Source organism: Trachemys scripta, chromosome 6 (genome assembly GCF_013100865.1).
Source record: "Trachemys scripta elegans isolate TJP31775 chromosome 6, CAS_Tse_1.0, whole genome shotgun sequence".
NCBI classification, from domain to species: domain Eukaryota; kingdom Metazoa; phylum Chordata; order Testudines; family Emydidae; genus Trachemys; species Trachemys scripta.
Genome location: NC_048303.1, coordinates 82,407,027 through 82,421,467, shown reverse-complemented (window position 1 = coordinate 82,421,467; position 14,441 = coordinate 82,407,027). Strand labels below are relative to the sequence as shown.

General features: G+C 37.8%; 1 protein-coding gene across 2 annotated transcripts in view; it reads right to left on the bottom strand.

Moving 5' to 3' along the window:
* The window catches only part of CNTNAP4 (contactin associated protein family member 4), a 307,324-nt gene that overhangs the window by 62,253 nt on the left and 230,630 nt on the right, over positions 1-14,441 (bottom strand). For both annotated transcript variants that reach the window (XM_034773172.1, XM_034773173.1), the window contains 2 exons: positions 11,619-11,738; positions 5,650-5,847 (listed from right to left, as the gene is read on the bottom strand). In XM_034773172.1, coding sequence (XP_034629063.1) covers positions 5,650-5,847; positions 11,619-11,738 — 318 coding nt within the window. The remainder of the gene's footprint in view (positions 1-5,649; positions 5,848-11,618; positions 11,739-14,441) is intronic.

The following is a 14,441-nucleotide window of genomic DNA, read 5'->3' as shown; positions in this document are numbered from 1 at the left end:
ACTTTCTTTTAAAATAGCACATGAAAAAAGAGATGCCATCACCCTAAAAATCAAATTAATTTATACTCTGAGGCAAAGATCAATTTGAGATCATGGAAATACCAGTGAGGAAATGAGAAGAGTAAAACGCATTATAAATGGATTCATTTCATTATTGAGAATACTAAACACACCTTTGCTGCATATTAAGCATCTGGCTTAGTACTACTGTGTGGTGAGAATCAGAAATGTCAGTAGTCATGAGTTAGATCACGCACAACAGCTGCAGAATTTATGTAGTCTGAGACTGTAGAAATCATGTTAATGGTTGTGCTACATAACCCAGTTGATGTATCCAGTGACTAACAGCAAAGTTTCTCAGAGCCTACTATATCTCTGTGCAAAGCATCCATTCAGCATTGATTATAGTAAAATGATAGAGCTGGATGTCTTCTTAATTCTGCAGTACTGCACATTAAGTTTAAAGATGATGCCAAGTAACCAGAGCAGTAAAAGCACAAAATATACAGAAAAAGATAATTGCTAACGCATATGAAGCATGATGGTAATCCATCTTAAATGAGAGTGAAGAAAGGTGAAAGATTAAATGAATACAAAGTCAGGGCATGAGAGGAAACAAGTGCTGTCAAATGGAATGGTACCTCATAGAGGCACTTGGTTTGTGTGTTGTTGAAGCTCTCAAGTTTTCAGCAGTGGGCCCACACCAAGAGGCTTGCACTTAACCCAGCTTCAACCTTACTTGCAACTGCCATGGCTTATTATAACTCACTGTTAGGTAAGACCTCTGTTATGCTTACAATCTCTCAGCTCGTAAACATATTGACTGAATTCATTACCACACAACTGCCAGCTCAGCAGGCCTAAAAAACAGTGAGAACAGTTCCTAGAAAAGTCAGACATGCTCAGTGGCATCAATGTCTAGCATCGGTATTTGTGTTGGCAGCCCATCACACAGGGAAGAAAAGCTAGAGAAGGTTTATAAATTATTCATGAGACAGCACTTTAAAAAATAAACAAAACAAAACATACATATATAAAACCAGGATATTTCTCCTGTTTCAACAGCTCAGAAACTCTGGTCCTGTAGTTCTGAGTGAATATTCCTGCTCTTTAACTGGGGACACTGGACTATCTTTAAAAGCAATCCTGAAAACATTTGTTTGCATATTAGCGTGAGAGCAGTATAGCTTCTAAAGGATCATAATGATTAGCTAGCTCTGCTCTGGCAGTGAATATTGCTAATCAAAATGGGGGAAAGAAGGATTTGATGCAGCTTCTTCAAAATGAACACTCAAAATTAATAGCATAGCAATTCTTCATTAGAATCATTTATATGCTCTACATAGCGAAGACTGAGTGCAATACAGTCTTAAGAATTGTTCCAATAAAAATTACTTTTTATACTACATGTCCCAAAATTATTTCACATAACTATCATCAAATGCTGCACTTGTTAGACATGCCCAGTGGAGATTACGGATCACAGTAGTGAGAGGGATAAAATTATGTGGACAATTTGATAATGTACTTATTTGAATTTCAAAGTCTTATATTGTATTGTGTTCATATTGTTCAATGAAAGAGAACTTGCTATATATTTCTGCAAGATGTTATTTGGATTTTGTTTAAATATCAAGAATGGTATAGTAGTTAGCTATATGTGACTGGATTCCTTTATTTGGTAATTCTAATGATCCAAGGAAATGCACACACAAAATGCATTCAATCAGGGAATGAACAGTTGCGACCTTAAATAGGACAATGTTTGATAAAGAAGATCTTGCAAAATCATATTCAGAGTGCAATAAAAATAGCTAATTTAAGAAGATACATGCTAAAATTGCAATCAGGTTGATTAATTTTGCCTCCCTAAAACTCACACTGTATTTTCAGTTTGCTACAGTATTCTTCTTCGCTTCTCAACATATATTCTAAACATGTGGGGAATGTATGACCCTCCCACAAGAGTCATTATCCTTGTGCTGTTCTGCAGTGGAAATATACGTGACAACAGAGGAGTCCTCTGTGGATAAGAATCCTGGGAATAAAAAGCCAAATGGCAACTGAAGCAAATGCAGCTCCTACAAGGTGACTGTAGCCAACAAGAAACTCATTGGAAGTTTCAAAAGGCAGTGGTTAGTCAGAGGATGATCACATACCAATGTGGTGGCTGACTTGTGCTCCATCCTGCTACCACAGTCCGTAGGGACCATACTCTTCAAGAATTTGGGGAGTTCTGCCTGTCTTGCACTAGCGAGCTGACATTCAGGAGTGGAAATCCTGGCTGATGATATCTTTAGAGACATGCCAACACTTGGCAGCAGGTTGGTAACATATGAAATTAGCAGACAGTCTCCATTTAGTATCTAAACAAAACCATAGAATCCAAAGTCCTCTGAACGTGTAGGTTTTGAAATCTGATCCTGGAACTAAATGTAAATTTTGTCGCTCTCCTCTATATTTGTAATAGTCTGCACAAAACTGTGAACATGCCTGAACTTTGTTTGAGTTCTAAAGTCAGCATCAGGGGCAGTGCTGGTTTGCTTTCACCCCTTCCCCCCCACCCCCGCATAACCCTCTGGTAGCAGCTGCCACTCTCTGTATGTCCAGCTCTGAAGGCAGCGCGGAGAGAGCAGCGGCTGTTGGCCAGGCACCCAGTTCCAGTAGCAGCACAGGATTAAGCCTGGGCAGGGGACAGAGGTGTCGGAGAACAGCTTCTGATCTGTGTCCCCGCCCACCGCGGTGCGCTGCCCAGGTCAGGCGGAGGATTTAGGGCTTCCCACAATGGCCTGACTGACCCATTGCAACCTGGGCTCTTGGGTCCTGTCCCACACAGTCGTTGTTCCCCAAGGGCTCTGCCGGCCCCAGAACCAGTCCCCCCAATCTTGGTGGCTTTTACTGCCTGCAAGCAGCTGGCACCATGCACTGCCCAGCTCTGACTTCCAGACTCTGACCTCGCCAGGGGTCGGGACCGTTGGGGGCAGGAGCTGAGGCCCACCTCAGCCCTCTCCCTGCCAGAAAGAGGCTGGCACCGTCCTGGTCATGGTCTCATTTCTAATTCTTTATGGTCACTAATTCAAATTATTTATCACTAGTAATGTGCACAACTCAAAAAATGCAGAGTTTATTTAAGATAAGCATGTCAAAGTTTGTATGCTTATTTGATCTATCCAAATCTTGTGTGTCTACAAAACTAGACTGTATAGGTCTAGAGATAAGTCCTCAGCCCACTATCTGTTTGCCTTCTGCTAGAGAGTATATAGTTGGAGCGATTTATATGCTGACAATCCCTGAGTTACACAGGGGGCTTGTGAGTTAGATTCACCTTGCCCATGCTTCTCTGAGTTCAGCTCAGGCAGATATGAAGATCTGGGCCCAAGACAACAGGCCTCCTCACTATATTTCTGTTACTTTCTGTTTCCCAGGAGATCAGAAATAAAAACAGTCTGGGGGGAGGAAAAGTTAACATAACCCTTAAAAAAATAATAAAAAGTTGGGTTTGGGTTGGTTTCAAGGAAGGATGAAGTACAGATTGATGCTCCTTTTTATGGAAGCTGTTAGTTCATCCCTAGTGTCTACATCACAAAAAACAACTATGACAACTGGTACTTTTATTAGTAGTCTCAGCACAGAAATCAAAGACTGAATGGGCTTGGAGGCTGATCTACCTTCTCACCTGTAGAAATGTCCTTTCCAGAACAGAGTGAAAGTGCACTGTGTAGAAACATGGGAAACGTTATCTGATATTGCTCTTGTTAGCACTGTTACAACTGATTTTAAAAAGTCCTACAAATTCCGCAAAATACTTTCTCGCTGAGTTTTACTACTTCTAGCATGAAAAGATTTAAAATGAGACAGGGTCTAATATGACCAAATGTTTTCACTGCATTAACTTGCTGATAAAACATATATATGTAACCCTCACCAACCCGGAATACAAATGTATAGAATCCTAGAGTCTCAGTGGGACTGTTCTTTTTCCTTTCTGTACCTGTCTTACAGTCTTGCATTTTTGCTCAGCAAATGTGTCTAGCAAACACTTTCATCTCTCACATTCGCCTTAAAATTATCAGTTCTGAAATGACTGTATTAATCCTAGCAATCCTAACTGAAATTGGGCATGATCCTGCATTCAATCCTTCAATATGATTTATTCCCCCTGAAGTCAGTGGGAATTATGCCTATGTGTGAAGAGAGGGGCACCTTTTGGGTACTTTGATATCAGATTAGAAATATTTGGCCATTTGGTCAGGAAGAGATTCTGAGTTAAGATATGTAACTTCTTTGTACTGTAATCCCTGGTGATCACTGTAGTAGTATTCATATAAAACATATCGTGAGTCAGATGCCTGTATACCATGGAGTTGGGGCTCTGTATGTCAGAAAGGAGTTTGGGAGGGAACGAGGGAGGGAGGGAGAGGTAGTGTCAGGGAAGCAACGCTTTATGCAGTAGGCTCACCTGTAAGCCTGGTAGATTTCTGAGCAGCAATTCTCATGAGAGTTAATGCTACTCTTTGCGGAAATTCATTGCATTCCATAACCTCTTTGAAGGGAGGGTAGGATGCAGAGAGGAGAGCTAAAGTCTGCTTAGCTCTTGACAGCCATTCTGCTAAGAGAAGTAGAGCTCACAGAGCATGGAGGAATGACCAGTTTTCTGCTGTAGTACCACAAAATCCCTTGATAGGAGAATGGCAAGTATGGTGTGTGACATGAGTCTTAGAATTTCTAGTGGACTATTTGCCTCTCACAGATTTTTTGTGACAGAAGAGACAATTGAGGCTTGATTTGCAACATCTACATATCAACAAAGGAACAAGGAATATAATCTTTCTTTTCAAGTTATATTTTTAAAATTTAGAATACATTTTCAAAATTAAAATAAACTAAATAGATTGCACTCTACCTGGTGAGAATTTAAAATAAGACTTGAACACAACAATCTAGTTATGATATTTTGTTAACATTTCTTTGACTACATCAGAAGGGCCTGTAATTTCCTTCATAAAATAACTTTTTTTCCTATCTTTTTAGAATTTTACTTTACCTCTGTGCTTGTGTATTTTGGACACTGGCATATTAATGTCTGCGATACTTTACCTCATGCCATTTGCAAATTCAACCACTATACGATGCACAGTATCTGAAAGACTTCAGCTGATATTTATGCAGTGTATTGTGTTCCTTTTACCAAATGTTTGCTCAATAGTTAATCATTTTTTGACTAAAATTTAAAAATCCCCTAGAGGCAAGTCAGGAAAGGCTTTGTTATAATTTCTATTAAATTGTAGGTTTAAGGAAGACATTGGTTGGCACCTTAAAGACTAACAGATTTATTTGGGCATAAGCTTTTGTGGGTAAAAACCTCACTGCTTCGGATGCATAGAGTGAAAGTTACAGATGCAGGCATTATATACTGATATGGAAAGTAGGAGTTGGTTTTGAAAGAAGGTAATGCTTTGAATGAAGCTCATTATGAACTTACCTTAGTTTTTTTCTTGTTCAAATCCCACTCAACAATTTATAGATTTGGGACTTGTTTGCTCGATATTTAAGGATTTTACAAACTATAGTGGCAAAATGCCATAACCTTGGCTAAATTAAATGTCTATAGTATCATGAAACATAATAAGATTTGTCTGCTTTACTTACCACGCTTATTTAAAAGCCTTGACTTTTTGCAGTGGTAAGCAAGCTCCTGTTCACAGTGTTCTGCATAGTTAATTGTAGCCTGAAGCTGTTCTAGGGTGGCAGTATACTTGAAGAACACAGTATGTGGGTTCTCTCGATTAGCATTTTTGACTCTGGTTAAGTCCGTATTGTTGTGCTGTATAACTGTCCAAGTCGTATCTTACAAAACAAGGAGGGAAAAAGTAATGCAGAATATAAAATAGCTGCAAAAGTTAGCAGTGGAAATAAAATGTGTAGTGAGGTACACCTGGGATTAATGTGAGTTTTCCTGTCCTTTTGGGGATGTGAAAAGGAACACAACATGTCTGGGTAAAACGTCCTGCAATTAAATACTCTTGATAGGATATCAATGTTCCCCTTTTTGAAACTTCTGTACTGTGCATTCTGTCCTGCACAATTACCAGTCAAAGAGATTAAGAGAACCAAATATCTATTTTCCAAACAATACACAGACCCTAAGCTGAAGTGTAATGGAGTAAAAATTACAGACCCTAAGCTAAAGTGTAATAAACTTTTCATATGGTTATTTCTCCAAGGTATACCTTGTATATAAATGGAGACCAAATTATATCCAGGCTTTCATTATCTGCACAACATTTCACACTATTTTTTTGAATAATTGATTTTGTCTTAGAGAATTTATAGCAATGGCCAAAACTCACTTTTCCACTGCCCTATAAAAAAAAAAAACAATACCAGAAACAACAATGGACAAACTGAATAAATCCAGGTGTTATATTTATTGTGAAGCAGAGAGGAAGACAGGTGCTTCCAGCCACCCCAAAATCAAATGATAACTATAATTTCTGACATGTGTGACTGCAATTAAAATATCATCTGTATTATCTACACAAATGTATGATGTGTACTGGGGCTGTTTTTAAAACACAAAATGTCTTTCTTTCCTGACATTTATTGGGAGAATAAGCGTAAAACCTTAAGTAAAATAAAATAAAATATGTATTGTGACAAAGTTCCTCCTCTATCTTGGTGGGTCCTGCGTTTATTGGTGGATTTTCTTGCTTCAGAGATTCACCATGTGGGTTGGGGAACAGCCCAGAGACCTTTCCCTCTGGAAGAACCCACAGTCCAGGTCAATTGGGAGGTTTGGGGGGGAACCTGGGCCCGCCCTCTACTCTGGGTTCCAGCCCATGGCCCTGTGGACTGCAGCTGTCTATAGTGCCTCCTGTAACAGCTGCATGACAGCTACAACTCCCTGGGCTACTTCCCCGTGGCCTCCTCCAAACACCTTCCTTATTCTCACCACAGGACCTTCCTCCTGGTGTCTGATAACGCTTGTGCTCCTCAGTCCTCCAGCAGCACACCGTCTCACTCTCAGCTCCTTGCGCCTCTTGCTTGTTTTTAAATTTAATTGGAATTTATGTGTATTGTTGTTTCTATACATTCATCCATCCTCTGCACCCTCCTCTGATATGAATTCTCTTAATTTAGTAATGGAAACGCCTTGCAGAGTACTGAGAAGGGCCTGAGCTGATCAGTTACGCCATTTTTGTCATCTAGCTCTACGCTTCCAATGAAAGAAAAGTGACATGCCAGTACAGTTCATATTAGCTAGCCACTTTCACTATGAGGTATTTAGATGCATGTACATTACATTCTGATAACTCAAAACTTTCTCAAGAAGAGGGATAGTTAAACCAAGTGGATGTGGAAACTACAAGAATTTTTTTTAAAGGTAAGAGGAAAATAATCTTATGTTATCTTCAGATAGGCCTGGTACTACTCTAACAATATCTTCCCTTGTCTTATATTGTTGCACTTTCTATAAATGCTTAAAGGATGCACATCTATTATTTTATTAATGAAAAGTAGTCTTCATTCAAATGTATTAGATATAAAGTAATCAGGTGCTGACTGAGTATATACTAGTGACCTCTTGGCCTTGAAAGTAATTTTTTATAGCTATCTTTGGATGTGAGCAGGGGAGTTTAGACATGGATCCAATCTGAACAGCTCCTAAATTGAAGGAAGTTTTTATCCAGTTTTCAAGAAGAGGCCCATCTTTAGTTCAAATGCTTCCCAGAGAGAATGACGCTGGGAAATCCCCATAGGGCAATGTTGATCACAACAGCACCTTAATATAGACTGCAGTTAAATGGAATGAGCTAGCCCATTTAACTGATTTGGTTTGTAAATTTGATTGTAAGACTTTCAAGACAGAGATTTTGCCTTCCTGTGTGTTTATATAGTGCCTGGTATAACAGGGGGCCCTCAATTCTAACTGGAAACTTTGGACACTACCTCAATAAAAAGAACAACAATAACAATACACTATAAAAGCCATAAGTAATCTTATATCACCTGGATTGATCTGAGGTCATACTTTCTATAATGATCCCAGATCACAAGGTATTTAAGAAGGGGACTACGATTAATTGAGACAAGAGGAAAGCAAAGATTATCAAAATATTATTTCCAAAAATATTGCCAAAATTGTTTGCATCTTATGTGTTACTATGTCAGTTGATATATTCTTGTATTATCTACGAGCAAAAAAACGCCAAATGATCTTTTTGAATAGTGAAAAATGCCTTTCAATGTCATCTTACTGGAAAAAAAATGGTAGTAAGGATATTATATTAGTATCTATATTGATTTCAAGCCATCTATTGGTGCATGATGTACTGCATGTCCACAGAGTGACACATGTATGTTCCTGTAAATGTAAGATATGCAACTTCTTCCTGTAATATGGACTCTTTCCAACTTGACCCCCTCTATTGTACAAAGGTGACAAATCGGGAACATCAAGAACATTTGATAAATTTGATAAATATTCTTACATTAATCATTGTAAGACTGATCTCTAGTTTCACAATAGTTGTGGCAGGAAAGCAGTTCTACTTAGAAATTGTAAAAGACATGGTAAAAGTTGCAGCAAATAAATTAAATAACCTGAATGTTACAAAATAGATATAATAAAATCATATATTTTATAATCTACCTGTGGCAACAGGGTAATGCTCTGGTTTGCTTGTGCTTTGTGAAGTTATAAAAGACAGTTTTCAGCCACACTAACAAAACACAAGGAACACAAAGAGTCCGACTGGCCATGACTATAGCACAGGTGACCAGGAGAGAAAGCTTTAATACACACCACAAAATGTTAAGCACAATAGCAATCACTGTGCTTAGGGAGTGCAGACTCCCTCCTTCATGTTCCCCTAGGGATGGTAAATTGCTTTAAATAGGGGCTGGAGGTAATGCAGCACACTGTTCTGTCTATAGAATGATGCAGCTTGCACATTCCCTTCTGTACACTGGGGAGAGGCGGGACTGGGATTGTGCCCTCAGCTGGCCCTATTAAGGTCTGTACAATCTAACCCAAATATCTAAAACTATTTTTTGAGACTAAAGATGAGAGAACTGGTTGCTTCTTAAATCTGATTTGTGTCAGTTGAGTCAAATTCAGAATCAGCAGTTCAGCAAACTGTTGGGACTTTATACCCAACTTAATTCTAGTAGACATTGGAAATGTTAATCGCCCTCTGTCCTTGCTGGCTTTGCACCTTCTGTAAGAGCTCACTGCTGTAGTCTTAACCATTTTGTTCACACTGAACATATTTGTAGGATTCAATTCTCCTTGGGCTTTAATCAATATTTTCCTTCTAACTCTAACAGTTCTGCAGACCTGTGCCCCCTGTACTTTATTTCCTATATTTCTTGCAAACTGGGTATGACTGACACTAAAGGAAAATTTAGAATAAGAAAAGAACTAGTAATCACCTAGAGGATAAGCATGTAGCAAAAAGCCTATGGGAAGCATCCAGATGCCTATTAATCAAATAATGAACTTAAATTAATCTATATATGCAGATTTATTACCAATACTTGTAAATGTTTTGCTAGAAGAAAGGATTCACGCTAGTGCTGTTGGGAAACAGGGAGCTAAAAGTGAGAGCAAGTTCAGAGCTATTTTTTTCTACACAGCTCAGAGCAACTGGAAAGAATAAGAGAGAAACAAGGCAGCTGTTACATCTACTTCTACACCCCCAGAAGGGGCGAAACTAAAAGAACAATATTTCTGAAAAAAGTTTTGTCATCTTGATTGGCTCTTTGGACCCAAGGCTTATGATTTTGAAATTGACCTCTAAGAACGAGAGAGGGTAAAGGAACCTTCCTCCCAGCTGCCAAAAAATAAAGCCACATGAATGCCAATAGCAAGGCAGCATTGCAAGAAATGTGGGCATCTGCCTTCATGGCCTCTGCTGGGAAAAGGGAATACCAGTCATGAGGAAACTGGGAAGAAGACAAATATAGTAGATTCATCCTGTCAGGCTGCATCTCTAGATGAGGAACTGATCAATGAGATTTGCTTAATGTGTTGAATAAAGAGTGAATGATAGAAGCACTAGCAGCTGTTCATGGATACACAAGGAAGGATAAATCAGACACTAAGCTGTACCTTGGAGAGCTGGTTTCCTCCTGATACTGTTTAAGGACACTGGAGTCTTTCTTCCATGAGCTTGTTCTTTGGTTCAACCTCATATTAATTAACAATGTAGCTAGCACTCTCTGATTTCTCTTTTTAGGGGCCAGATAGTTATATTGGTGATCTCACTAATTGTTAATCCAAAGTATGTTACCAATATCAGGCAGACCACGTTCTTAAAAAGTCAAAGCACAGTCTTTGTTTTTTCAGACAGAGTTAGCGGTTGAGATTTCCAGTATTATCTAAATTCCGGCCGCACTGAGATCAAAGGAAGTTTCACATTCACCTTCCATTATTTTGATGGAAGATATGTGTAAAGCCCCCTACACTGTTTTGAAAACCTCAGCGAGTGGCTTTGCTTAGAGGTAAACTTCTATCAATCCTTCAATAAATAAACAAGATTATTACAAATCAGTAAAATATCTCTTTATTTTCCCTCAATGTAACTATGTTCAAAGAATATCAATATGGTTGAAAAATCAAGCACTCAAAGTTTCAAAAGTACCAGAAATAAAGTTGCCCATGTAAACTGCCTTAAAATTTAGGTTTTGTAAAAATATATTGTTATAAAACATGAGACCAAAAAAATGTTTCTATTAATTTTTCCTATTGTTTCCAAGATAAACAGTTAATTTTTTAATTAAAAGTTACCTTGAAATGCTTATAACCCTAACACTGCAACACTGGGATAGTGCTGGAAAAACTTTAAAGTGAAAATTGCTAGAAAATGACCACAAACAAAAGTAAAACTAATTAAAACTAAAAGAACACAGCATAAAAATGAAAAGCATATTAGATTTTGAACTAATTCAGCATCTACAATCTATGGTTAATTGCAGGCACACATAGCAGTAGGCACAGTTAAGATCAATTGGATGTCTAAATACCTTACTGATCCACTCATTGGGGGGGGGGGCAAATAACAGGGTGCAAAAAATAAGGCCATATTTTGAAAATGAGACTTTATGAGTCCAATTAGTTAAACCAAATCTACCCAAACCAATTACAAGTAATACACAATTCAAAAGAGAAGGTTTAATATCAGTATTTGTCCCACCAATTGAAGGTCAACTCTGAATTACAATCTTTCATAAGGGTAGGGGGAAAAAAATCAATAATTTTCCTCCGAAAATTCACTTATATCTCAGTTTCTTCTACGCCTGCAGAGAAGTAAGATCTAGCTTCATGAAATCAAAACTGTGCAGAAAATGAACTAGTCTGAAATCCTCCACAAATAGGGCATATGTCCCATTTACGCAGAGCACAACAGGAACCCAGTGTTAGCTACACAGTCTGAGTCTTATTATTCTAATTTCTCTGCTTAATTCTTTGTCAAATATTCTGAGTAGAGGAGTCACCTTCACTTTGCTGTATACATATACATTAAACTCTTGAGATACAAAACTTCCTACTTTGCTTCGATATAATAAGCATGCATACAATCCCAGCTGTGAGTTAAGGAAGTTTATCATCTCACCTGTCATATTGCAGTATACAAGAAACGGTCCCAAGGGGCCACTTCCATCTGAATCGATATAGTAAAAGCCGGAAGTGTTCCCTGTGTGCTTATAGGCTTCACATGATTGCTCATAGATGGCTGTAAAAGAACATCTTCCATCACAAACGTAATGGCATTATTTTACCTTTTATTTAGGGCAAGGAAAAAATGTGGGAAGTTGAACAATATGAAATGCATTCAAAGGTGAGGAAAACAGGGGAAGTCACACAATAAAAAAAACTGTACTATTATTTGCATCAGTTAATAGAATTTCATTTCACTGGGGAAAAAATCTGAATGGGTGTTTTTATGGATTTGCTTTTTGGCTCCTAAATTAGGGGTCTTAAGGAGGAACAAATGGCTATGAAAACCAATCATTTAAGGTCAAAATGAGTAATATTTAGCAACTGGATAGATTATGAGGAACTTGGAAACTGAACATTAACCTTTTCAATTTTATCAGATCTCCATACAATTTGGCAGTGGTAAAGTATTTCCAGCAATTCCAACTGACGTATTTATTTCGTGAAATTTTTTACTCATGCTTTTAGCTGCTGGGAAGACCTTGTTTCTTCCTCTGTTTTTTTCAGTATCAGGGTAAGCTTGTTGTCAAAGTCTGCAGTCCAAGAGTAAATAAGCAGCACAGAGAAAATTTTGGCTCTTCAATCCCACATAATATTGATTCTACACCACTCAAGAGGTAGTGATCTGAGAAGGCTTTATATGACCAAACCTTTGGAAACTGGACTAATGAATCCAGCTGTATAATTAAATGGCAACACCCTACTAAGTAAAATAATATTTCTGGGTAATAATTGCACATCTGAAGTGCATCAGTTAAACCTTCTTAAATTATCCATTGCTACCTAGTACAGTTCTCCAATTAACTGTTTGTTTTTGAACTTGAACGTACTTTGTCAGAAAGAAACTTTCCTTAACAAACAAAGAGAAAAGGCGGATGAGGTGATATCTTTTATCATGCATACTTTAAAAAAAAGACATGTCTAAAAAGAATACACAAAATAAAACATAGAACACACACTTTTCAATTTCCTGTATAAATGAGAACACAACACAGTATGAATTATGAACACTGAAGGAGGCTTTTATCCAAAACATTTGTCTACTTAAGCTCAATTTATTCAGATTTACAACTGGGTATATTATTACACAAAATAAGGTAACATTATTGAAAAGTGCTAGGATTGACAGCACTGTAGCTAAAATCTAATGTTAATCTACAGAGCAGGTTCAGCAGAGGCAGAAACAACGTAAGCTTCCCTGATGTCTGATCCCTGAAATGGTGTAGAAAGCTGCTAGGCCAATCTACTTGTCTATTTGGTCTTTTGCACCTCTATCAAGTAGGGTTCCACAATATAAATTGTGATGGTAGTTCTATGATATAACCTGGGGTTAGGCGAGTGCCATTTTTTCCCAGTTCTTTTGCTGATGCATTACAATATGATCAGCCATATTGGATTGGGTCCATAATACTGAATTATAAAGTAAGGAAAATAAACATCCTCATTAGCTAAAGATTACTAAATGGACCATTTTTGCCACTGCTGAAATATCCAGTAGGCACAGTCAAGGTCACTCACAAGTTTCAAATTATAGCTCCTTAGGGTAAAGAGCCTTAAATCAATTCTCAGTATAAAATAAAAGGATAAAAGTACTATAGAGGCAGTATGCAATAGCATATCAGCATATCCATTTTGAATTTTATACTAGTAGTGACAGCATGGAAAATTATAATTCCTCTAAAGCAGATTTTGGGAGTATGGTCTCATGCTTCACAGTGTTGCCACTGATCAAGAACTCATTGCTAGGCCTATTACATCAAGAGTCTCAATGTTTATTCAATAACTAAACAGCCATATTCTCTTTTTCTGTAATTACACAGAACTCCCATTGAAGTCAATGAGACTGTAGTTCATAGAATAAGGGAAGGATACGGCCCTTAACTTTGAGACTATTGACAGAACAGCACCATAAGACTGTACAGTTGGAACCATTACTAAACTACTGTAAACAAATTTAAAGGGACAGAATGTTATACTGCTGCAACTACTATATCATATCTACTGTATACTTCACAGTGCTTTCTTATTATTAATAAAATGTATTATACCTATTTTTCAACATTAAAAAATTGAGCAGGACGACTTTCATATACCTTATACACACACCATTGGGCTCTTGATGAAAAGTTAGAAAATGATGGAGTCCATCCATTTTTTTTACACCATTCATCAATTGATTAAGTAGATAATTTATTAAAAATTATGATGCTTAATCTTGTCATCCTCTAATAGAATACAACAGGAACAGCTCACAGTGATCTTTGAAAAGCCTGTACCATCAATGTTCTTCCCTTGCTATAAAAATTTTACCTTATCCATAAATCTTGAAAGGCTAGCTAGCAATTCATTTAGAGTTCAGATGGCACAGAAACAGTAATAATTGTAGGTGATCTTTATAAGGTTTTGCATTCAATGGAAACAAGCAGTTTTTCTAAATCTGAAATTTTTCAGAACAGACCAGGAGCCTACCCTCCACATGATCCCCAATAGGAGTTTTGAGGGCAAACAACTTAACTTGTTTTCAGAGAGAGCGCGATGGACAAATTTATGAGTACAACTGTATGACCAGGTTGTTTGTGGCAGTCAGGGCCGGCTCCAGCATTTTTGCCACCCCAAGCGGCAAAAAAAAAAAAAAAAAAAAAAAAAAAAGCCGCGATCAGCACCTCTGCCGCCGCTGCTTCATTGTTCGGTGGCAATTTGGTGGCAGATCCTTCCCTCC